A 26,134-nucleotide genomic window follows, 5' to 3' on the forward strand; every position below is an offset into this window, starting at 1 on the left:
AAATAGACCCAAATCCTTTATTAAATCTTTTATTGAAACCTGGGAGGGACCTGCCATAGATAGCTGACATTCTTTTGCTTTCTACCTGTAGGAACTTCCAGCCCCTTTGCTTGATGATACTTCCAGAAAGGAGTTGGAAGAAGGAGCAGCAGCTGTTCATGCTGAGGATTTTCAGGATTCTATGAAAATAGCCTGGCGCTACCAAAATTTACCAAAGATGGAGGTAATCACTGTTTCCTACTATTTTCTGTTGCACTCAAAATGAATATGAAAAACAAATGCTTTTCAGTAGAATCTGGACAACAGAACTCTGCCAACGGAGTGTTACAGAACTGCCAAAGGTAAGTCATTATACACCATTATATTTTTGGATTGCTAGAGATACAGAGAGAAAGGGAAATGGAGAGTTTGCAGGAAATGGAGAATTAATAAAGACAACAATAATTTAAAAATAAAAATATGAAAGTTCCATGGGATTTTTCTATGAGGAAACTTTTTATGGAAGTTCGACTAATGTGCTCACTTACAAACTTTGCCCAAATTTAGCTGTAAACAAATGACTTAAGTAGGTTTAATCAGCACTACTTACTAGGTCTGTGCAATGGAAGCACCGTGCTGAAACAAGCTGCTGACCTGCTTATCCATGTGCATAACAACTAAAGTAAGCACTTGAGATTGTATCAGCTTCACTGTCACCAGAAACTAATCACTGTGCTGGGAGAATGTAAGAAACAAGCCCAGTGGTCAGTGTGTCAGGTTTACAGTTAGTGTTTTGTGGCTAATCAGTCTCCCATGGCTGGTGACTTTCTTCTTTAATCCAGTGGCACACTCAGTCTTTAACAAAATTACAGCAGTTTTGGCTATCCACAACAAACCTCTTGTTTTGTCTATACATCTCAGCCTACATCTCTGAATTCTGCTTTAGATCTAGTCATACCTGCCTAGTAAGTTCAGTCATATTCTTAAAAACATAATTGGAATGTGACAAAATGATCTTACAAGGCTTGGCATGTTTGGTTTTCTGTGAAATTGGACAGACATGGCTGTATAGTTGTGTCAGAAAAGACTTATATATGGTGACATGCCAAATCAAACAGCCTCCAGGGTAATCATATAATCTCATCAATTTTATTATTGTGGAGCTGGCTGTGCCACTCTGAGCCATCCCCAAAATAATTTGCCTGTTTTAAAATCTAGCAGAGTTCCCCACACATTGGTATGGAAACAGTTGCATGTTGTTAACAAATAGTGTTCTGATGTTCTAACAAAATTGAAAAAAAAACAACCATTAAAAACTCCAGTTAGGTGTCTACTCATCTTCTTTAACTTCATAGAATTAAACACTTCTCCCACTAATGTAATATTGCTCTAAAATCCATAATGGACATGTCCTCATTTATTACAAGATATGATAAAATGGTCAATCTTTTGTGAGGTGTTTCCTTTTTGAATTGGGTGCTGATCTTTCTCCATACTTGAGGCATAATATTTGTATATCTGTGTTAAGCTTACTAAGAAATTAAAACACAAAAGTCTAAATCTCAAACTTCCTATACCTAAAATTCCTCAGGGTATTCTGATTAGGGAAAAATTGGTCTGAAATTCATGTTTTATAATGCGTTATCATAAAATTTTGGTGCTGTGCTAAATGATTGGTGGATTTAATCCATTGAGGAAAAATCTGAGGATGCCTTGGAGCCCCTGAATTTTAGTACACTTAGTACTGTCATTTAATTAACAACTTTGGTTGTGATTTATTCTTCACATTTTCTTTTGGTTGAATAAAACCAAAGTTGGATAAAATTTCAAGGTGTATTTTCCAAACTGATTGAACTAATGTACTGGTGCATTTTCAAAAAGTGCTGTCAGATAGTTTCAGGTATGAAAGAGAAAATAGCCTTGCATAGCTAGAACTCTAACCATGGCTGCAGAAACTCTTCCATCCACTCTCTGGCTGTATACGAAGTAACAATGCTGAGCAAAAGCTGTTTGTGGTATTTTTGATGCTTAATTTAGTTATTATTTCTAAGTAATAACAGATTTTGATGGATAGTTCAGATATTCCCTTTGTTAGAGGGCATACACTAGGTAGGTAACTCATTTTTGTTCTGATGTTCTGTATGTTTTTATTCTTTATGTTGGTGCTCTTAGAGCTGTCAGAGTTTCTCTTTGCATATTGCCTGTACCTTGTACACCAGGGAAAGGGAGAAGAAGTATGAGAAATGTGCTGGATGTGCCTTTGCCAGTTTGTTGCTTACATCTATATCAGAGCTTAGTTTCAGTGAAACTTTTGGGCATCCACAGAGCCTATTTTGCAGTGCAAGACAGTGTGGTTTTTTCTTCCTTTCTCTTTTTTTTTTTTTTTTTGAATGAACTGCTTATGTTCTTGGGGCAATATATAAACTGTCACAGCATGAAATCAATTTTCTGCCTTGTTTCATCCTAAATCTGAGATTTCTAGCACATTAGTATTGCAATTAGAAACATTAACAGCAGACGGTAGCATAAAAGCACACTCTGCTCACTGACAATTGAGTGTATTTCTCCTTGTGCAAACCAGGGACCCAGGAAAGAACTGGCTGGAGCCTCCAATCCACTAATAAATTTATCAGATCAAACTGGAGAGGAATGGCAAGGCTCTGCTTCTCACCCTCCATGGCCGTTCTGCTAAGGCAGATTATTCATGCTTACTTGATTCAGGTAGGCTTTTTGCAAGCTTCCCTGCTAAGCCTGGGAATGCAGGACATTGAGGGCTATTCACAGGCTCCTGACATAGACCCAGCTTTTATTGCATGGTGGTTTATTACAGCCAAATCCCAGTCTCCACCCAGTTTGTAGGCACTGTGCTTATTCTTTTGAATCCAGAGAGGTTATCACCTACCTTAATCCATGCAGCAGGGTGGATTAAGGACACCAATGTGCCTCAAGATTCTCAAAGAGGATCCTGGAAACTTCTTGTTTCTTCTTTTTTGCTGTCTTTACTAAACTCCATTGGGCCTCAGTAAGGATTTGCATCTGAAATGGGCAACCTGGAGCTTTGCTCAATGAAGACATCAGATCAAAGTTCAGTTAGTCAAGGCCTTTCTAAAACATTAAGGGGGCTTGGAAGTACACAATAAAAAGATGAGCTCTGGCAGAGATTGCAGTAAAAACATTCTGATCTGTAATCCGGATAAAGAATAGATTATAGGCCAAAGAACAGCCCCTGTTTAAATTGCTTTCAGAATCCTTGTTTTAAATAAAGTTACATTTTGCAATAAAAATATTTGAATGTTGATAGAATGTTATGTTTTCTTGGGCTTCCTACTTTAAAAATCAGGTACCAGGAGATAAATTGGAATGCTGACTTAGAGAATGTGGTTTCTATCTTTCTTTTTTTTTTTGAGTAAAATTGATCTGTCTCTTATGACTGGATATACATAAGCAATTTATGTGTGTTTCTGTTAGTTAAGAACTATTTGTTTCAATGGTAAGTTTAGCTTTAGTTTGTTCTATTGTTTCTGTAGGAAGTATTATTGTTAGTATTTATATTCTCTGAGAACTGACAAGGCCTACTGTCTATTAATCAAATAGTTTCAAAATATTTACCCTAAATATAATCCTTCTAATTAATCCTTACAGTCTAATATATTTTTGGTAAGCTGAAGCATGAAAGAAAATTGTAGAAATGCATAGTATGATTGATTTCAGAGGGCTAAATATAAATACAATGTCTGGCAGGTCTGTAATCTTTGTATTCTTTGGTACTTATTTAATTGGCAAGACCAAGGTTTATGAGAACCACAAGCTTCTGTTCTAATTGGAGTTGGAACCAAATAATTTGTTCCTCAACACACAAAAAGTAACTGGGCTCCCATTGTGGTTAGAATTCAATATACACCTACTGTCATCCCTGTGTAGAGCAAGAATAGAGGTGGTGGAACTGGAGCAGAAGTTGGTCCCAAGAAGTTGGTCCCAAGAAAAGAAGTCCAAGAAGTTGGTCCCAAGAAGTTGGTCCCAAGAAGTTGGTCCCAAGAAGTTCCATTGCATACATACACAGCCCTGCTCAACTTCCAGATAGCACATAACATGTATAAGAAAAATCCTTTTGTAGAATGCTCTGTTACAGAACCTACTGAGAAACTTTTGAAGTGAATGGGGATATTTCTGCTCACTTTTCAACAGTAATCCCAATAAACCAAATAGAATTTTATTTTACCTACCAATCCAAACTGTTCAGTTCCTATAGCAGACAGCTACTTGAATATAGCATTTTATAGCAATCTAGAGGGTTTTTAACTTCATATGTGTAGCTCAAATAATGTTGCAGGTTCCATGCTGAACTCCATTCATGTGGAACAAACCTAGGCATTCATTTCCTCTGGGGACTAGCAAAATGTGCAATTCCTGCCCAGGTCTATGTTAAATTTGGAGGGTTTATGATGTTTCATTTACCCAAAATTGAGAGCTGAGGAAAATGTGTCTTCATTATGGTAAATTTTAGTTATTGGATGTAGTGCTCAACCTGCTATTTATTTAAATTTCAATACATTCAAAGTGGGTTTTAGCTATTTCCTATTTTTCTGTTAAAATCAGCTATATGAAAATGCAATGGTTTGGGGTTTTTTAGTGATCATAAATAAAGAGAAACATTTTCAAATCAGGAGAAATTCTTTCTCTAGTGCCATAGATTGCCCAGAGACTGACAAATGAGTGAGGTGGAACATGTGGTGGTCTAAACATTTCATAGATCTTTTGAAATTGGTCATCATATGCCTAGGACACATACCAAAATACATTCTTTGAAGTATCTCTCTGCACTTTGGTGATGCTGGTAAGGGTTGAATTCTGTGTGAAAAATTCTCATTCAAGAATGCCAACAGGGGGACAGAAAACTCAGCAGTAAATATTATTTCTTTTTCTAATTGCAGATCTACTTAAGCTGAATGGAAAAAACCACAGAGGTTTCTTTCAAGTGTATTGCTAGTTAATTGTTTCCTTTTGACAGATGATGTAGCATGTTATTGATGTCAGTACTGTTGTTTCCACAGACCAGCCCAACAACATCTACCAAGTTTGGCCACTATTATGATATTTCTAAAACAATGTCTCCAGAACTGACACAGTCCATAAAATGGCACAGTTTTTATCCTCCTGAAGAATTATCTTCTCAGCCCACAATGAAACCATGGTGAGTTGTAATGCCACATGCTTCTGTTGTGTGTTTAGGCTGTGTCTGCATATTGGTTGTAAAGGCTGTTTTTGCATCTACACTTGCTGTGGAAAAAATCTTGCAGCCACACATGGCTCAGCAGCAGTTCAGCTGTGCATGGCCTGACTGGCAGCAAAGCTGCTGTGGCACAGAGACAGCTCAGGGTACTGACTCCTCAGCTGTGGGAGGAAGCAAGTTGGCAGTGACAATTAATGCAGACAGTACTAGGACAGCCTAGGACACAGCTGCATGTTCAGCCTAGCCCTACTGACAGCTGAGTGTGGAGACTGGGGAAAACTGTGTGTCTCTGTCTGAGCACCATGCCCCATCAGCTTCCAGAGCTGTGTGTGCCAGGTAGCTATCAGTCTTGGGGAGATATCTCCACAGTTTTAGGGCTAAGAAGACAGGCCATCCTTGACCTACATAGCTTAGAATGCTATGTCAGATTAGTTTATTATGTGCTTTTACTTCTTGCATCCTACAGCTTCACCTAAGGAAAATACAAAATACTGTGAATAAAATTACAATTGCTAATTATCTCTTACAAAACATTTCCTGGTCAAACTCTTCTCTGAATGAATAACTTATTATGTTTATGTCTATCAGTAGTGAATTAAAGGAAGACAAGAGAAAATGAGTGACAGTAGCACAGTCTCATATTAGCCTGTAGACTCGTGTCCATTGTATCTTTCTTGGAGGCATTTCAAGTCAAGTCAAGCATCAAGGATGGGCTTGCAATTTTTTTTGCCCAGCCCAGTCACTTAATTTCTATACTACCTAGTTTTATAGATCCCAGTGTACAGGGCCAACTCCTGGAAGTGGTAGTTTGCTTCTCTGTGCTTGATTTTCATTACAGGACCCTCAAATATACAAAGTCAGATTGATGAAAGGAGTGCAGTGTGAAGCTCCTTTCTCAGAGCTGTGGGAAAGCAAAAGCCAAGACTCTTTCGTGATGTGTTTCTGTGTTACATGATCAAATGTCACTGCTTTGTAAAGTAAATGCTTGTGATGGTGTAAAAAAAAAAAAGGAAAGAACGCTTTTAGGAGAAAGCAGAGAACTTCAGTTTTATTCTCTCTGTAGTAAATATTTGAACCAGCTTTGTTTATATATTATGTATAATTACTATTTTTTAGCAGCAGAGCAATAGAGGATAGACATAAGAATATCTGACAGGTTGTAAGTGTTGATGTTATCATTGAGCAATTTATCTCCTTTCTGTCTTTAGCTAACTAGAATGTCTTGTGCCTTGGATTTATTCCACTAACTATGTGGCTGTTAAGTATTTGTTCATTTTACATTAAAATCATATTAAATCATAGTATAGGAAATGGACTTAAACTTTTATGCTTTTGATTTTGTAAGCTTTCTTTAATGCTGAGACTTTCCTTGTGTGCTAGCCTGAGAAAAGTTCATCTTTCTTACTGCATAAATTCTATTCTTATTTTTAGTTTTAATCTAACAGAGAGGTTAGATTTATTTAATTTACTTGGCAAATTGGTAGAGCACAGAGGTGAGGAACGTGATCAAATAAGGATAATCTCCTTTTCCTCTCCCTGCACCCTCAACATGGGTGTCCTTCAAGAATCACAATTTAAGGGTTGTTGTGGACCTTACAGATCATCTAGTCCCAACCCCTGCCCTGGGCAGGGACACCTCCTCACTAGATCAGGTGAAGAAGAATTATAGTGTTGGGAGTAAAGGCAGAGGCCAGAGTAACAGACAATCACCACTCCAAGCATCAAGACCATGTGGTAAGGAATGGGGAGGAATAAAGAACACTGAGAATAGTGAACTCTTAGAAATCTGTGGGAACCAAGAGTTGTCTGCATCTCCTTCCTGATTTATAGGAAATCAGTCATCTTCTAACTGATTGTTGTCTTCCCTGACTGCAAACACTGCTGGTTTGGGATTCCCTGTATTAAAAAGATTGCACTAGATCAGTGTTAAGACAAGGTGGGAAGAAATACTTTTCAGAATTGCAGCCTCTGTAATAAAGCTTAAGAGAGGAGGATGGAAGTTCATGGAGAAATCAGAGCAGTGTTCTGCAGCACATTAAAAACTGACATACAGAGGGTATAACTGTTTTCTGCAGTTGTGGGCTACTGTAAACTGTAGTGGGAGAAATGCAGGCTGCAGACAAGATGTTTTTTCCAATGATTAACACAAGAAGTTGCTTTTCAGACATGGGTTGGGAGTATTGCAGAATCTCCATCACTGAAAATTTCTAAGGACAAGTTAGGTAAATATCTGTCAGACCTGTTGAGGTCCTTTTCATCCCTGTCTTTGTTATTCTTTAATAGACATTAGTCAGGATGTGTTAAATCCAATACTAAATATGAATGTCACCAGTTACTTCACTGCTCTCAAAAACTTAAGGCTTTTGCAGCAGCCCAGCAGATTGTACTGTAGTTTTTTACAAATATGGTGATGACATTCTGAAGGAAGCATTCTTTTCTCAAGGAAGGGGAAAAGCTCAGGATGATTTCATTAAAGAAACTTAGATGCATAGCCAAAAAAACACCTGATCACCTAATGCTAATTACCTATGTAGCATTGCAAAGTCTTTGCAATCTGTTAGGCTGATGATACCTCAAAAAAAGTACTGAAAGCCTGAAAGGAAATCAACACAGTTAACAAAATGACTTGAAGTTCAGAAAAATCTCTAAAAATATGATATTCCCTCAATTTATCGAAAGAAGATTGACAGAAAACCTATTAATACTGGAAGCTGACAATTCCTACAAAAATCAGGAGGCATTTTAAGGAAGTTCATTACTGAAATAATTTGCATTATAATTATATATAATTTATACTAATCCTCTATATATTATGAGATGTTTGCAAAATATTTCATGACTTGTTAAAGGCTATAATTTCTAAGATATGTATCAATAAAGGCATTTCTGAATGAAATTTTCTCTGAAATTGTGTAGGAGTGCAGACCAAAATCAGTGGTGTGTTGTGAGGGGCTCTAAATCTGAGAATGTTTTGCTTTTGTCATTGAGCCAGAGTTTGAGGAGGAAGTGGAAACGAATAGTTTTGCCTAGTATATAGTTTTCCAGAAGTAAATTTTAGTGCTGTTGAAGGATGATGCCTCTTTATAGTATCTGATGATGTCCTCCCTGTGAGGACAGGCTAAGGGAGTTGGGGCTGTTCAGCCTGGAGAAGAGAAGGTTGTGTGGAGACCTCAGAGCAACTTTTCAATATCTGAAAGGCCTACAAGGAGCCAGAGAGGGACTCTTTGTAAAAAGGACCAAATCATCCTCATGCTTCTAATTCTCCAGCATCACGTTAAGAAACCCACTTGGTTCAAGCTGTTCTCCAGTGAGTGAACTGGCTCTGTAATTGTAGCCAATATCTGTTGTGAGGTTATTGCTTCCCTTGCAGGATCAGAGATCTGGAGACTTTGTATGGCCCAGAAACTCTTGGCCCTTTGGAGAAATCATGTATATTTATACCTATGTCCCTCTCTTGTTATCCACACAAACACTTGGCTTCTTTATGGACTTGGAAAGGTGATTGACTGATTAGATGAAAACTGATTTCTTACTTTCCAATTAAAGATCAGCTTTGGAGGTTATCAAGGTCATTTGCTCACCTTAAAGTTTGGATCAGTCTTTTTTTTTTTTTCTTCCTTTCCTGTGTTTTTGCACACGTGTGTGTCCATCTTTTGATGGAGGGAGGAGTGCTGTGTTTGCTCTCCTTGCTGCACTTCTGCTACCTGGTGGCTAAATTAGATCACAGGGTCCCTTTTTGGATAATCACTCAAGATGGATAGAAGTTCATTGTCCCATGAGAAGCATTAATTGAAAACAGATTGAGCAGCCTGTTCTCCTAAAGGCAGTAGTAAATGGGGCTGGGTGTTTGGTGCCAAAAGGAGACATAAACCTCCTCATTCTTATCTCGTTTTTTATGTTAGGGAAGGGCAGTTCTGTCCTGGTGCTAATGCTGGGACCAGGTTAACAGGGTTGTGTGGCTGACAGCAACTGTTTCCTGGCTGTTGTTGCTAGGATATTCTGGTGTCCTTTTGGCTGCATTGCTGGAGCTTGGACTTAACAGGAAGGCAGAAATCTCCTCTGTGCTAACTCTCTGCATCACAGACAAGACTCGTTTTCTGTCCTTCTATTCTCATTCTTCAGTTGCAGTTACAAAAGAGAAGGTTTGATAATCAAGGGAACGAAAACAACTAAGCTGCAGCTTTTCAGCAACACTCCTAAGTTTTACCTGAAGAATGTCTGTGCTTTTGAAAAAGAATAAATTTATCTAGAGTCTAGATTTACCAATAAATTTAGATAAACCAGGTTTGGCTGCCTTGCCTAATGGGGTCTCCTCATACATAATAAGGCTATTTGTCATACCCTTGATAACCTAACCTTTGTTAACTGCTTGGAAACTATCAACAGAGAAGTCAGAGGCTTTGTTGTAACCAGGATACCTTCTTGCCAGCTCCTGCTTTATCCATTACTAAATTGCTAAGCAAAAAAATAAGTAAAGAAGGAATTGTTTAAACTCATTATCAGAATTAAATGCTGTTTAGTAACAAAGCCCAAAAAAAAAAAAAAAAAAAAAAAAAAGACTAGAAATTAGAAAAATCTTATTTCCTTCCTTAAATATTGTGGCAAACATTGCCAGAGGGGTAATGCAACTTGATTCTATGAATGGTGTTTCCACAACATTTTTCATGTTCTTTTTTACATAACATGGTTCAAATTCAAGCAAACCATTAATATTTTAGCAAGAGGTAGAAGTGTTTGGACGTGGAGGAACTGAAACTTCTAAGGCTTCGATGAGATGATTTGATGAACTTTCTTTTTGTTTTAACTCTGCTCAAATCCAGTTTGCTTTTGTTTGTTTGTTTTAATTTTAGGTTTTCTAAATAATACATAAAATGTCCTTTACAATTTTGCTGTGGTGCAAATAAAGCAGTAATAACCCTGTAAGGAAGCACAAATTTAAAAAAATAAATTAACTACATGAACTTCTTAATTGTGAAAATGTGTGAAAGTTTTCATTCCTAGGAAGTCAACACTTCATCAGGGCCTTGTTTAGGTATACTTGGGATAACAACTGGGTAGATCTTTGGCAGTGACAGAAGATTAGTCCTGTGCTGTAAATGGTTTCAACTTTAAGTTGATACGTTAAATCATTAATCTTCTAGATGTAAGTGAGCCTGACATAATTAAGTTATCTTAATCCCTAGAGATTTTAGCTTTCACTAAATGTCTGAGCACTGAACTAGTTAACATGGAGCAATCACAACTGCTTATAGTGTCAAGTTTATTCAGAGAGTTTTGGGGGTTTTGCTTCTCTGGCACTTTTTTTTTTTTTCTATGTGACACTTGCACTGAAAGCTGCATCTGCTTATGTTTGTTTTTTTTATACAGCTGTTAGAGACATATAGGAGAGTATTAAAATGTCTTACTAAGCTATTTCTTCTTGCCAACAGTAATATGAACTCTGCTTACATGAGGCTGCTTCGGTCCATCCAGAGGATCATCTCCCAGGAAGGGTTTGATGGCTCTGATCCCCAGGTACCAAAAACCTTCATACACTTTATATAATCCTATAATTTATGTTTTCTGGATTTTCAAGAGTGACACAAGAAGGTCTTGTTATAACTTATGTTATCTGGGTTTTCAAGAGTGACACAAGAAGGTCTTGGGCACATTAACAAGGAACTGTTTCTAAGCACTGCTAAAGGAAAGCAAAATAAATAGTGTTGTTCATATTTTAATGTGGTTTTGGAGATTTTTCTCCATTACAGATACACAGACCATGTGAGAAAGAACTGTAAAACAGGATCAGTTCTGTGCAATTAGCTAATGAGTGGATTGCCAAATGTAATGTAGTTAAACACAGTATTTTTATTTTTTTTTCAAATCTTTGCTTTGGCAATAATGTTCTCAAGACTCTTGGGGCTGAACATTTATTCTTAAACTCTCAGGTTATTTCAGTGCTGCTTTAACTGGAAAGGAGTGACATTTTTTATTCATTAAATGGTGGCAACTTTATCTAGTGAGCATTGAAACACTAGTAAAGAAATAAAAATGCTGTTTCAACAATCAAAACAGCTTCTCAGACTTCTAAAGATCTCTGGACCCTTCACAAATCATACTGGGGTAATCCAAAGCATTTTCAGTGTAGCAACATAGGCTGAAAGCCTTTTTCTACTTTGAACAGGGTTATTCTTTGTTACATCCAGTAACATGTCAGTCCTTTGGAGCTGAGGGAAATAAAATGATCAATTACATATCTTGATGCTTAATTGATAGATAATTATTGTTGTACAATAGAAATGTTACTACAGTAGAAGTCGATTAGTGTAGATGCTGGAGAGCCTGAAAGAATTAAATACAACACTGTGTGCCAGTTGAGTATCCTTTTTGTAGGGAAGATAATGTTGGGAAGGATGTTTTCCTGCCTAACAGTATGTTTTAGGAACACTACCCACACAGACCACTCGTGTGGAAATGGAGGTTATTTGTGCTCCGTGTTTAGTCTCTGCTGAGATTTCTGGGAGAGCTTGTCTTCCCTTTGGTGGCAGTGCCAGTCTGGAGCAGGGAGTCCTGACAGGCTCCTCTCCCCACTGCTGTGGTAGCCATGGCAACAGCCATGTATGTCATCCTCCTGCACAGCACCAGCCAGGGATGCTCCTCCTGTTCCCTGACAGGTCCTGAGGAAGCCCCAGAGCTTGTCTGCTGCAAAGAGCAGCCCTGAGTGAAACAAACACCCTGCCAACCTTCAGCCAGCAAACCTCCTCCTTCTGAAGAGACCAGGCTGCTATTTCTTATTGTCCTTTTTATATTCTTTATTTTTTTTTTTGCATGTAAAAGAAAATTGAGGTTGTTCAGAGCCAATATTTTGAGTTTTCTTGCTTGCAAGCAGGGAAAAACTAAACATCACAGATCACTCTGCTTGTTGTTGATTGTTTCAAAATGCCTGACTAGTATCAATAAACAAAACCAGAGCTTCAACTCAGATGAATCTACAAATATATGGTTGCTAAATGACACATAAAAGTTTCTGAGGTGAAGCCTGAAAAGTTAACAAAGTCCTTTTTCAGGCCAGTTTGTTGATCCAGAGAGCCATCAGCATTTCCATAGTTCTGTCTGTTTCAAGGGAGGTAAGGCACATAGTTTCCTGAAGTGTTTTCTATTAATTTCTTTTAAGATTCCTCTCTTCCCCATATATCATCTTTGTTTGCACACCCAAATTTTGTACATCTAAAAGTCTTGAATAAGACACACTTCTTAAAAATATGTGCAGAGCTGAGTGTAGTTATGGCCCTGAACACACGTTGGATCTTTTTAACTTCCAAATATATGAGCAATTTGCCTCTCTGCTACTTGATATCTACTGAGCCTTGAGAAGTACTTTATAAGTAGACAGATATGAAGAGTGTGGAGTGAGGACCAGCCTGTGTTCTTCTAGACCTGTGTCCTTTCCCATATGTAACCATCAGAGCTTCTGACCTGGTGTTTCCTCTCTGTGTGTTGTTCTTATGGATGTTCTTCATAAGAAAAAATACTTTTCTCAGTTAAAAATGCTTTATGTGTAGTGTTAGAAGTAAAATTTATGTATGTTTGCTCTCAGATTTTGAAGTAGTGTAGCACTTTTTCTGTATGGTCAATATCCTTATTGAGATGAAATACTTTTCTTGTGTATATTCAATCAAGTGCTTGACTTTTGTCCTGTTGGTTAATAAATGCACATCAAGAGTTGCCCAATTAGAAATAATTAAAGAATATTAGATTAACTTCTATTTTTCCTAATTTTTTTCAAAATCTGAACATCTAAGCCTTGCAAATACTACACAGAGAGGTCAGATTGTGTTGTATTATCCTGCACAACTGTCCTGATCTTCATACAGTAGCATACAAAGTTAACTTTTCCTAACTAAACCTAAAAGCCTGCAAAGCCCAAACCCCAAGAATCTGCCAGAGTTAAAACATAGATTGCTTTCACAGAGGCTGGAAGAGAATTGGCAGCTCAGCTCACTGTGTAAGCCATGGAAGTTGGATAAGTGCAGAGCCATGTGGCACTAACTGTGTCTCACAACTCGGGCTCTGTCTACCCAATATGGATAGGAAGTATTTGGAAGAGTAGCCTCTTGTCATGTCAAAACCTTTCCTCTGGATTTCCAGAGCAGCTGTGCAATGTTTTGTGCTGGATAAGTTGCTGTTCATTGCAGCTGGTGGAAATGAATATCTGCAGTTTATCAAACCACTGTTTGGTTTTTTTTAATGAAAACTGCCTGGAAGCTTTTATTTATCAAAACTAGTATTTCAATAGACATGTGTGTGTGTGTAACTAAAACAAGCTGGCCTTTAAGTATGAATGCTGACCTCTAGAAATGTTTCTTTGAGCACCTTCTGCAGGAAGTCTTCCAACAAGGGAGCTCATTGTCTCTCTCTCTGCTGTTGATAGCAAATATACCTAAAATCCTTCTCAAAGGTCACCAGGAAAGGTCACATCAAATAAGCAGAAAGGAGATTTGTCATCACAAGAGATAACATTTTACTCTAAATAAACAAATTACCACTGTGGCTTCGTAATCTGTCCCTTCAGAAAAGGAGCTTTATCTTTAGCCTCTTCTGCCAGCAAAAAGTCCTTGGGTAGGTAACACATGAGACTGTTTAGGTTTTATATGTCAGAGCAGCTTAGATTCTAGTACCCAGTAGCTAACTCCAGCAGGTCCAGAAACACTTGTGTCAAGGACTTTGAGCAAGGTGTGGTCCTTAAGAGACAATCTGCTGATGTCTCCATCAGACACTGTTTTCCATAGCTGTGGATACACCTTCCCTCCTGTGCTAGAAGGAGTTGAAAGCAGGTGATGCTTAGAGACTCCTAAGCCAGTGAAAGGCTTGTGCATTGGAGAGGTGAACCACTGATCTTGTCCATTTAGAGGCAGCAGAAGTGAGACTGAAACAAATGGTCAGAACAGTCAGGGTAGGAAATGTGAAAATAGGGGGAAATGTGGTCAGTTCCTCTCAGGCACTTCCAGCAGACCAGAACTGAGAGTGAATACACTTTTGTGTGTTTTTTAAGGCACTGATGGAGGAGAGAAAGGACATGAAATGTAGTATTGTATTATTATTGCTATTATTAGTATATATATTATTAGTACATGTATTATTAGTATTGTAGTATTATTGGATTTTGTGTCAGAATACATTGAGGTGGTTAAAAATGCAATGGCCAATCTTTGGTGTTTCTTTCATTTGTGCTTATCTGGCATAGCATGATATCCACTCAGTGAAAAAAATTCCATTCCTTGTGTAATTTGTGCAAGATCAACTGATCCCATATACTATGCAATTAATATGGGTATGTAGTCTAGAAACTGTATCGTCCCTAATGTTTAAAAAATGACAAATGATTTTTTTATTTCACTAGAAGCAGAAGAATGTGCTGCGGATCGGGATTCAGGGTCTGGGCTCCATGCTCTGGGGAGACGACGTTGGCTGCAGTGATTCTCCTCAGGATCCTCACAGCCTGACAAAATTCCTCTATGTTCTCCGTGGCCTCCTCAGAAAGTCTCTGTCAGCCTGCATCATCACAGTGCCAGCTCACCTTAGCCAGGTAGGAATGCTGACTTCAGATTTTTGTGAACCGATGTGTTGGCTCTGAAACGCAGCAAAGTTTAAACAAACACAATTTTGGATATTTTCAAAAGCCTTTTGGTTCAAATAGTGAAGTGTAAACCTAACTATATGTTATGCTTTATATATTTGTTGGACAGTCATGCTGCAAAATCTACAAAGGCCTAAGTATAAAATTATCTTAGGTACAGTTATGCCATATTTGGGTCTTAGCCCTTTGAGAAACTATCCAAATTTCCAAAAAAGCAGAGAGCACTGATAGTAATCTTTGGATTATTTTTAATATGCACTTTTCCAGTGCCTTCAGAATGCTGTGTAGAGTTTTAAGACTTTTCAGTCCACTCTCTTCACCTGTCATGCTCATTGTGATGCTATCTGATCTTGTTTTCAAAGCCAGGAATTGAAGGGGACAGGTTTACTCTCTAATTCCAGTATCCCCTTGTACTGGGACTGGGAGCAAACCAGTTATGGTACCAGAGTCATTTTCCCAATTGCAAAACCAGAAGCAGCTAGCAAAACCTTTCCTGAAAGTATGTGGAGACTTAAATGTGTCTTCTGAAAATAAACTTCTTTAGCAAAAGGAAAAATGCAGATATTCTTTTGTTCTGTGAGTGCTAATGTAACTTACAAAAGCAAAATCATTATTCACAGTGAACAGGGAACCTATAATTTTAGGTAGATTTGATTATAGTAAAAAACTACTGGATACAACCTCATATTATGCAAAATGTTTTCATAGTAGATGAGTTTATCAATAGATTAAATCCTATCTTAGGTAGGTACATGACTCACATGTAGTGCATTTTGTAAAGCTGTTTGAATACCTGCAAATGTTATTTATCTAGATAACCAATGCACTTACTGCCTTGGAAATAAAGAAACTTGATTTTCTGGTTTTACCATTGTAGTCAGAGTCCTGCAGTGCATATCTCCATCTCCTTCCTTAGCTGTTTTGAAGTCTTAGGTGGCAGTTTAAATTTAATGCAAGGAGTGTAAAACTACCATCCTACTTTTTACACCCTGGAATTGCCTGTCCATAACTGGGACATCCAACTCATTTCCTTGTGCTCTGCTTTATATGTCATGTCAATAAAAGTTGTGCTCATATTTTAGAGAGATCCAGAAATGTCTTTAAGAAACAAACTGAAGGGTGGAAGTTTTTTGTTTGCTTCAAACTTACCTGGGAAATTGACTTTTGTTTAGTGTTTGTCAATTCCGTGTGAATCGATTCCAATGGAGTTAGGATTGGAATTACAGCTTGTTTTTTAAGTAGCTGATTTTTTTCATTTTAAGAAAATTGTTTTACAGGAGGTAATATTCTAAATTAACCAAAAAGAGGAACGTTATTTACAGAACCTTTAATTAGAAACCTAAAACAAACAAGAGCATTAATTTGTTTTCATTTTTGGGGGGGGGGGGATTGTCAAAACTCATGTGGACTGCACTGTGGAGCAAACTGTCATTAGGAGGAGCAAAGCTGCTGAGGGTTCCTTATAGCCCACATTACTCAGTTCCCAGAGCCCTGCTGTGTAGTTGTTGCACTCTCCAAGAAGCCTGTTAAAGAGCCCCTGAGAGCATGTGTACAGCCCTCCATGCTAATAGTTAATTGGTGAGGATGGCGAGATGAGAGGACAGCAGAACATGTGGTCCCTCGGGCTCGAGCCCGAGACAGACCTCTAGTTATAATAACAGCAGCTGCTCACATTCTCACAGCCCAGCTCCTCACCATTCTGTTGCTGAGGTTTCTTGCTGGATTAAAAAAAAAAAAAAAAGATCAAGAAAATATCTTTTCTTTCCAAGAGAACAAGAGAAAGGGATTTTTATTTTTTTTCCCCCCCCATTTCCGTATATGTATTTAATTCAATCGGAATAAGTTCTAGCTCTGCTTTCTCTGTTGGAGCTGAAAGGCAGAAGGCATAGAAAATACACACTTTTCTGAAGATATAGTAAATTTCACATTCTTTTTTTACTCCCTAAACTATTGTTTCTGTATTTCCTATGTTGTCTTTTGCCTCCTAACTGGATTAATTGGATAGTCTACAAGGAAATTCTTCACACTAATAATTTCCATGCAGGACATAGAAGTTCAAAATCACATTTTAATCAAACAAATGTGGCATATACAGAAAACTAGTGTCATTTTTACCTGCTTTGTTGTGAAAAACTAGATTTTTTAGTGGTCACTCATAACACATCTTGTCTCTGCTCCCAGTGCTAGTTCCTCCAGGGAAGAAGAAATAAAACTCACAATTGGTTGGTGCTGATTTTCAGCAAGGAGAGTGTCTTTTCAACCCTGACTAGTTCTGGTTTTTATATGTAGTTTTTGAGTAATGCACACACACACAGATATATGTATATGTATATATACATATATATGTATATTTATATAATTTGGGATTGTTTTCTTTTAGGTATTTTGCCAAATACTTTGCATGTTGTACTGTGACAAGGAGCTCCACAAATTCAATCTACCCAGTTTCTTTCTTTTGCAGAAACTTGAATTTTGCCTTTACTTTTCATGTCTTCTGTCTTTGTTCTTGGCTGCTGAGACATTAAAATGATGCTCCCTATTTTACATTTTCTGTCTTCTGGTTTGTAATTTTCCTCGTGTTCCTCCTGAATCTGTTTTTAGACAGTCACTTTATCCCTGTTACTGTAACATAATACAGTAATGTTATTGTTTGTTCACTTTTCCTACCTTCTAGTGCCTGGTTTGACTCTTTGGTGCTACTGAACAGTAGGCAGTGATTTTGTTCTTGATGTTTTTCCCTCTGTGATACACATCCACTCATGTGGCCCTTTCATTATTCCAACAATTCTTTGTCTTGGATTTGAGAAGTTTGAATTGCATTTATCCAAAGGTGATGCTCATGCTTCGATGGGACACTCAATGTCCTCAGAGCCTTCTGTAAGGATATATTTGGATAAAAGACACAAATTTGCAAAAAAAAACAAGCAAAAAAAATCTGGTTGTGTGCAGAGCTTTTTCAGAGCAATCTCAAGGAATTGTAGTCCACTAAAGCTCTAAGATTCTTTGTGTTTTATTGATGAAACTTCTAGTGTGAACAGTGCATGAAGAAAAAAATTTCTTTTTTTTTTTAACCCCGAAAGTAGAAATACATTATTCTGGAAGAGGATTTCAAGGAAATGGCACAAAAAACCTTATCCAATTATGAATTTTATTCAGATGATATGTGACAAGTTTTACTTGATTGATATTTTCTACCGATTGAACATACTCTGATCTTACACTGTCTGTCAGGTAATAAATATTGAGCTACTTACAAGTATGATTAAAAGAGTTGATGGAAGGTTATTTTTCAAGTCTTTCTGCTGCTTCAGGAAAATGCATTGTGCCATTTGAAAAGGGAAAATTGCTTTCACTTTTAAAATCTAGCATTGATCCGGGAGGGCAGATCAGAAAAGGATTGGATTTGTCCTTACAATTTCCAAATTTAAGGAGTATTGTAAAAGCAAATAAGGATCCTTCTGTGTGTTGTTAATCTGTGTTTTAATACCTAAGTTGAGAAAACAAATGACTGTGTTGTCATATGACTTGAAAGACTTTAATATCACTAGTTTATGCTGCAAAAGCCTTAATGAGAATTGAAAATATTTTCCTGTTGTTTTGCCTTTAGTAGAAATTATTGGTAGATCCAAACACATCTTTCTCTTAAGATAGTCTGTTCCTGTTCCTGCCAATTTTGTATTGCTTCAGGAATTTTTTTTTTTGGTGGGTTATTTTCACTGGGGGAAAGCACAGCACTTGTTAAATCCTTCCTTTCTTTTTGGAGCTGTGTTACTGGTAAGGACTAACAACCATATTAGTCAGCATGTGCCAAGGGAAATGAAGTGACTAACGAAGAGTCAGTCTGAATAACTCTTGCTGCACACCCTGTCCTCAGAGTCTGGAGTTCTGTTCAGCAAGGTATTGTCATTATTTCATCCAGAACGGTAAAAAATTAATTTCCTACAATATTAATGTTTTGATGTTTTGCATTCCCTCGAGTGCCTAAGGTACTGGATGTTTCAGTGTAGAAAAAATTTCACATCCAGAGCCTCTTGTGTTGGTCCTGAGTAATTTAGCAGCTAAACTCGAAGTCAGGCAATGGAGTGTTTCCAATCCATTGCTGCTGTAGGATTATAAACTGGGAGCTCCTATAGCTGAGACTTTCTCACAGTTTGAAATCTTGATTCCTGTGACGAGCTGAGAGTGATCACCTACCCTAGAGCTCTAACTTCTGAGAGTTCACGCGTGTAAAATGCTGAATAACCTTCCAATGTGTTTGGTGAGGAAACCTCTGCACAGAGATTTGTGTTGAGATCAAATGGCACGTGGTTTCTAAATCATGATTAGGGAAGCTTTCCAAGCTGCCTGTGAAATAGAAACTGTGAAGATGAAATGGTCTTAATATTTTTCTATATTGGGATTTTTTTTTCTTGCTTTTTAATGGTGCATGTTGCTTTTTGTTGTGTGTGGGAAATACAGTTTAACAACTGTGCAAATAAGTACTGAGAGTCCTAAGGTTATGACAGGTATTCTTGGGTTATCCACATAGTTTTCAGATATGAATATTCTGGTTTTTAGACATTCATAAAAGCATCTTTAAAATTCTGACTGAGCAGGAAGCTCAGAGTGCTATTCAAAAGTTACATTGTGGGACAGTAAGAATTTTGTTTTAATTTCTCTGGTTGTTGACAGTATTTGCTAATAAAGTTGTAGAAGAAATAGAAATATTGTTTCATAAAACAGGTTTATGGCTGCCCACAGACTGTGTTCTAGTGCTGTCACTTCTGGTGTGGCAACAATTCCCCATTTCAAAAACAAGTGCAGTGTACCATGTTTCCCTATCCACATGTTAGTTATCTTTTAGCTGCAATAATTGTGATGAACAGTCACACTGTGTGTTAAAGTCCATGCCTAGAGCAGCTTTCTCATTTCAGTATCTTTTACTTTTCAGAAGGACACTGGAGACATCCTTATCCCATCCCAGCCACACACTATCTTTAATTTTTTAAAAACAAAAATCACTTTTCCCAAGTGCATATGTTAATTGAGTCTATGCAATTTTATTTTACATTTTCTGTCTTAGAAACTAAAAATATACCTAGGAAAACTTTCCAAAAAAGGAGGCAATATTTAGAACTCAATCTTTGAACTTCAGTGTTAGACCTAAACAGTTAAATATCCCATCACAGTATGGAGATAGTCATCTGTTCAAGCATATGGAATCTTTTGGCTACTGGACTAAGTAGTTAATATAATGCCCAGTGTCCAGACATGGACACAACTGTTATGGAAGCAGAAGGGAAGAGGCTCCTGTATTGAGCCCATTTGGACACCGAGAAGTAAAGATTAGAAGAGTGACTTTAAATCATGCAGGACAAAGAAGTTATCTGCTTTCAGCAAGTAATTCTTTTAGAAAATGGAAGGTGGTGTTGTTTTTACTGAAGGAATACTTTTCTTTCCTTAAGTAGAAGTACATGTTCTTAGGGAGAAAAAAATAAAAAAAGCCCTGTGAATCTAGCATTAGATGTAAGGTTTATCTGTCGTGTTTCAGAACAAAGCACAATAATTTTGTGGATAACTAGTTCATATTTAAATTCTTGCATATGTATTTCCCATCTTAAACAATTATCACCGAGCCAAATATTGAATTTCTGTGTACTGTGTGCTTAGAAACGTTTCGACGTGAACTTTTGGTGTTGTTTAAAAGCCCTGAAATTTCCAAATCCAATTTTACCTCTTTTTGTTTAGACCTTCTCTATTAATTACAAGATAATCATAATAAAAAGGAATACTGCATCTTTAATGATGTTTTTGTGCCTGTGTAGTTAAGCTTTAATGCTAGGGGATGAAAAAAAAAAAAAAAAAAAAAAGATTAAATTAGCCTTGTAACCTCTTTCTCTTCCAGACTGATGATGGAAAATAAAAGCTCTTAGCCACAGAATGTAACACTTAGAATTAATATTTAATTAGACCAGCAAATTGTACACCGTGGCTGAAAGCTTCCAAAGAGTTGTTAGTGCCACAATTGACCTACAAGTTTAATAATAACTCACTTCTAGGAGCAAGTGCCAGTTCAGCATAGTGGAGCCACTGTAAGAAAGTCCTGTGAGATTAAAATCAGCAAACCAAATGGCAGGCGAGGATTCCTGGGATGGAGCCTTCTGGAAAGCTGGGAGCTGGAGTAGCTTTTCAGCCAGGATTCAGATGAGAACAGTGGGCAAAAAAAGCTGATCCCTCCTGTTCTGGGAGCTTCTGGTTGTAGGCCAAAATCCTAGAACAGATTTTTTTCTAAATGTTCTTACCGCAGCTATTAATTTCTATCACAAATCAAGTCATGAATTGCTTATCTTCATCTTTTAATGAAGTTTTCGTACAAACGTGGTCGGCGAATTCATCGGTCATGGATTTTAGTCGTGGGAGAGTGATACCTTTTTTTTGGTGTGATGTGTCGTTTAGTATGTTTAGTGTTGCAGAATGTTTAATTTTATAGTATCTTACTGCTGCCTCTTGTTATAGGAGGATATGATGAGCAATTTGTTGTGATTTTATGAGACACGTAAATTAAATATGCAGGGAGTTTACATTGTAAAGTATAATATTTTGAAGGTTAAATAGCTTAATCTTGCTTTTCACTTTATGAACAATTAAAATTCAAAGCCACTAACTCTACCATTAGAAATCCATCTGAGCCTTCATTCTATGGCAAATTATTCTAGTGAAATAGGGCACCATAAGTTCAAAAATGTGCAAACACACAGCAACAGACTGAGGAAGGAACATTCTGCATTATTTATTGGCTGGAGCCTAAATAATTAAAGAAATGCCTACTCATTAGTTAAAAATTAAAGCAGGTGAGGACCTTGCCAGCAGAGGGAGCAGTCATGTCTTTCCTTGGGTTCCCATCGCTTCCAGCCTACCCATCATTTCCACCCTACCTCTTCTTATTGCCCAGCCAGTTTCCCATCTGGCCCTAGCCTTGCCAGCCTGCTCCTGATGACAGCCTGTAATTTTATACTGGATAAGAGATTAGTTTTTTTAATGATTTTCTACTTCAGAATCTTGCCTCTTGATTACCAACATCAGTTAGATGTTCTTCTTGGTATTTACGTACTAGTAACTGAAATAATAAGCGGAGTTTTTTTTGGTCAGCTGGGAATAAAATGCTGTTCACTGTTTGAAGAATTAAAGTTGCAGCAAGAGTTAGTCTTTCTGAATTGGGAAACAAACTGCAATGACATTGGGTTTTCAGGCAAAATGGCAACAGAAGGAACTCCTGAAACTTTTTCTTACAATGAATAATTCCCAGTGGAGTCATAGTATTTTAGTTAAGCCTGTTGGTCTCAAATACATCATTTCAGCAATTTTGTTGTGGCTTTTTTGGTATGTGACTCTCATTCTTTCAGGCCACTTTTGCACCTCTGTTTTATACCTCACTATGACCAATTTGTAGCGTTGCATATTTGATGTTTAATTTTCTAGAGAAATCTGCTCAAAAGGTCAGTTCATTTTTGCCCTTATTAAAGGCAAGTAATAACCTACAGATTTCCATATAGCTGCTTTTATAACAGTGAGGCAACTCATTAATAAGAGCCAGATAGTATTCAAGGGAGGTGCTGGGCTCATCTCAGCCAGATCTTGTACTGATTTCTTCCCAGCCACTTGCCCTTCACTGGGGAAGGGCTTGATTAGATTTATTTAATCTACTCAGAGTAGCAGGACTCATGCAAGTGCCTCACACCTCAGAACCATTCTTAGTCACCTGCAGCCTGTGCTTTCAGCCACTGAATGCTAAGAAAATAAAAGAGAAAAGCACTGGACAGGGATTCAGCTCCAAAAGTGTCACCCTTTAATACGCTGGGCATCTGTCACCTCTTTCAGCCAGATGATAACAGGATTTCCAGCACCCAGCTTTCTGGGCTTCAACTCCCACACCCTCTTCAGGACACCACCAGATATTTTCCTGCTGCCCCAAAGGCATAGGTTCAGCCTCCTAAAGCAAGCCTTGGATAGAGGGGGGAGATGAGGCTTCAGCAAAAGGCTGAGTTGGGATCCCAGCTCACTCTTGACTGGCTTGTGGCTTTGGGCAACTCACATGACATCTTTGTGCTTCTTACTGACTTGTAAATGAGGAATGCAGCACTTGCCTGTCTTTTGTGAAGCACTTGGAGATCAACAAATGGAAAGTTTGATTTCAACTAAAAGTCTTTGTTCATTTATATTTCTTTTTAGGCCACAGCAGCAACTGTTATTGACTTGCTTATTTTCTCTCTATGGAGTCATCTCTTATTTTGCTCTTGGCCTTTAGGTCTTCCCTTCCATGGCAAAACAGACACACTTTTTATTTTGTAAGGTACCAAGGTTTGCTGGTGTTAGATGCTTTTATAGCTCAAGTAATACACAAGTCCATCTTCAGTGAAGATGCAAAGATTTATGTGGGGTTTTTTAGTGTGTGATGCTTAGTTTTTATTTCCTGGCTGATTGTTTTTCCTGCAAATTTATCAAGTTCAGTTGGAAACTGTGTCATCCACCTTCACCTGATATTTTGTATGATAATATGCAGAAACGTTGCAGAGACAGAGTGTTAGATGTGAGATAAGGAAACCATGGTTGAAATGGTTTGAGTTCTTAACAAAATTACTAATTCTAGCTAGTTTCCCAGTTGAAAGACTCTTGAGTTCCTGTAGACTATCAGGACAAAGGTTATTAAAAGCAACTTTAGGAGAATAACCAAAATCTGGAATTAATATGTTGTGTAATATATTGACCAGCAGATGCTTTGTTACTCTCTTCCCATTTTTACAGGTGTGTTGCATCTAAATACTTGCTCAGGTCTTTGCTTCTTCTCCTATAGTCAAAGATACTACTCAGTGCTTGAAATTAGCTAATATAATACAATGCTCATATGAACAAGTCAACTGAAATCAATGCAACACTTTTCCATAAGTTCTATTACAGTCAGTAAGATTCTTCTAAGGTAAAAGAAGATTCCTAATCAGTCAGAATCCTTAAATATGGATTTCTCACCACTGAAGACAGTGTGGTTTGTAGGATACCTATCTTCCAGCAAAGACATTGCACTGGTGTTCAGTTTTCTTATGATATTGATACAAATTTCTACACACCAGAATTTGTTAAATTCCTCTTGGTCATCTTATATTCTCATGGTCTGAGTGTACATTCATTTCAGAGGCAAAATTCCACGTTCAGTTAGTAGATTTGCTGTGTGTGAGGACTGAAAACAGTGTTAATCACCTTGTCAGAAAAAAATATATAGAATTTTATAGTTTGCAGTCTTTATTAATTACTGATTAACACTTTATGTCAGAGCAGTTATTAATCTTTTCTTCTGGGGATTTGTGAATAATCAAAAAGGACACAAACTGTATCTCTCTCAAACCAGTGTGAGAACCCAATACTTAACTTCTGTTGCCAAAATAAAATGCAATTCTGATTTTTCTGAGCAGCAACTATTAGCTAATTGTGATAAATATTTAAGCTATGTTTCCTAATAAATTATCTTTTCAATTTAACATCCTTTGGAGATTAAGTAGTAATGACAAGTGGTAAATATTTGTGTATTGTGAAGTCATTACCAAATCATTGTGTGATAATCTCTCAAGAAGTGTCAAGAATTATTTCATCTATCCAACCACTGTTTTGTTATAGCCCAGTGTGCTGTGTGATGGTTCTCAGCTTACTTAGCTTTATGGCAGAATGGAACAGAAATTTAAACAAAAAAAAAAAAAAAAAATTGAGCTTTTTTTTGAAACGTCACACACCAAAACTTGCTTTAAATTTCCTCAGGTTCATATTTCTTAGCATGAAATTCCTTACTTTTTAGTACTGAGATTTTTCCAAATGAAATGTCAGGATTTCTGGGTTCACCTGTTGGTAACAACACAAGTTGTTTTCTCCAGTTGCTATTTTTCCTAGACTTGGGGGGAGTATCTGAATTCACCTTTGAACACTGTGCTGTTGTGCAGAATATTTGCAGCTCACTGAGTAATCAGTGGCTTTGTCCCAATATTCACAGTATTTCTTGGTGGTTTAGGTAATGAAGCTCATGTAGGATTCAGTGTATTAACTCTTAATTAAAAAATGGTTTCAAATTAAGTCAGTGATGGGATTAGATTCCCCAGAATGTAAAGATACAGAAGCCAAATGTAGTCCTTTACCAAAACAGAGGTCTAGTGTCATAAAATACCTTATTTTCAATTCAATATATAAGTCACTACTAAAATTATGTTAATGTATTGCTCAGGTTACAAATGTAAATCTATGCAAGAAGCCCATGAGATTCAAGAGTTTAATGTATTTATACAGTTGCTAATTGGAGCTCATGGTAGATCTTAACACAAGTCTCTTATTTTCCTTTTAAATTCAAGATTGTTCACATGTAGCATGTAAAAGGTTGAAGCTGTTCTAAGATCATTTTCCATTCTTTGATTTTTCTTTACTTATGCAGTGCAAGGGCTGAGTAAGTATTTGTATTTTTATTACATAAACTGGGTGAGGTTTTTAATTTCATTAGAAACTGGCAAAGCAAAAAGGAGAGGACACATATGTCTGGGTGTTAGAAATATTTTGACAGGAAAATCCAAGGAGAACTTAGAAATTAGAGCAGAGGAGAAAAGACAGATTTTTTCCCTAATATGGAATCCAGATGAACCAAGATTGATTTGATTAATAGTAGTAATGATAAAATTGTGGTACATTAAGAACTCAATCCAGTAGAAACACACAATATTAATTTCCACAGGGAAGTTTGAGCATCCAGACTGTGCATATATTTGTGTGGGTAGAATACCAAGCTTTATGCTCAGACACAGAAGATGATGATGCATTTTTGAACTGCTTTGTTTGTAAAATAAGTATTTTTAAACACGCGCAAATAATTACTCAAAGCTCTGTACATTCTGAAAAGAAATTAGTAGGACAAAGCAATCTTTTTCCATAATTGCCCTTCCCAAAAGCTAGTGGAGCACATGTATAGTTCCCATTGACATACCCAACTAGCTCTGTGGGGTTTCTTGACATGATTTGCAAGTACACTTTGGGTGAGCCCAAATATTGCAAGTCTGCACTTAAAGCAAATGTCTGTCTCAAACAGTAGCACAAAGTAAGATATAGAATGGATGCCCAGCACAGCCTGCACAACAGGGTTGCTACCATGTTGTTAGAATAATTATATTTTGGCTGAACTAACTAATTTAGAAAAACTGCAGTACATCTACCAAGACTGAAAACTTTCCAGGACTGGGTTGGGTTTGTTGGGGTGGGTTTTTTTTTCCATTTTAGTGTAATTTAAAACAATACCTCTTCCAGCTGCC

The 26,134-nt window shown here is 37.2% G+C and overlaps 1 protein-coding gene across 1 annotated transcript in view; it reads left to right on the forward strand.

Moving 5' to 3' along the window:
* Nucleotides 1-91: 91 nt before the first annotated feature.
* Nucleotides 92-26,134, forward strand: part of ELP4 (elongator acetyltransferase complex subunit 4) — a gene marked incomplete at its 5' end in the record, with an annotated part of 93,120 nt that continues 67,077 nt past the window's right edge. The window contains 5 exons of the mRNA XM_009074090.1: nucleotides 92-223; nucleotides 5,031-5,170; nucleotides 10,639-10,723; nucleotides 10,796-10,798; nucleotides 14,589-14,774. Of these exons, the coding sequence (XP_009072338.1) occupies nucleotides 92-223; nucleotides 5,031-5,170; nucleotides 10,639-10,723; nucleotides 10,796-10,798; nucleotides 14,589-14,774 (546 nt within the window). The remainder of the gene's footprint in view (nucleotides 224-5,030; nucleotides 5,171-10,638; nucleotides 10,724-10,795; nucleotides 10,799-14,588; nucleotides 14,775-26,134) is intronic.

This window comes from Acanthisitta chloris, unplaced genomic scaffold, assembly GCF_000695815.1.
Source record: "Acanthisitta chloris isolate BGI_N310 unplaced genomic scaffold, ASM69581v1 scaffold24694, whole genome shotgun sequence".
Taxonomy (NCBI): Eukaryota; Metazoa; Chordata; class Aves; order Passeriformes; family Acanthisittidae; genus Acanthisitta; species Acanthisitta chloris.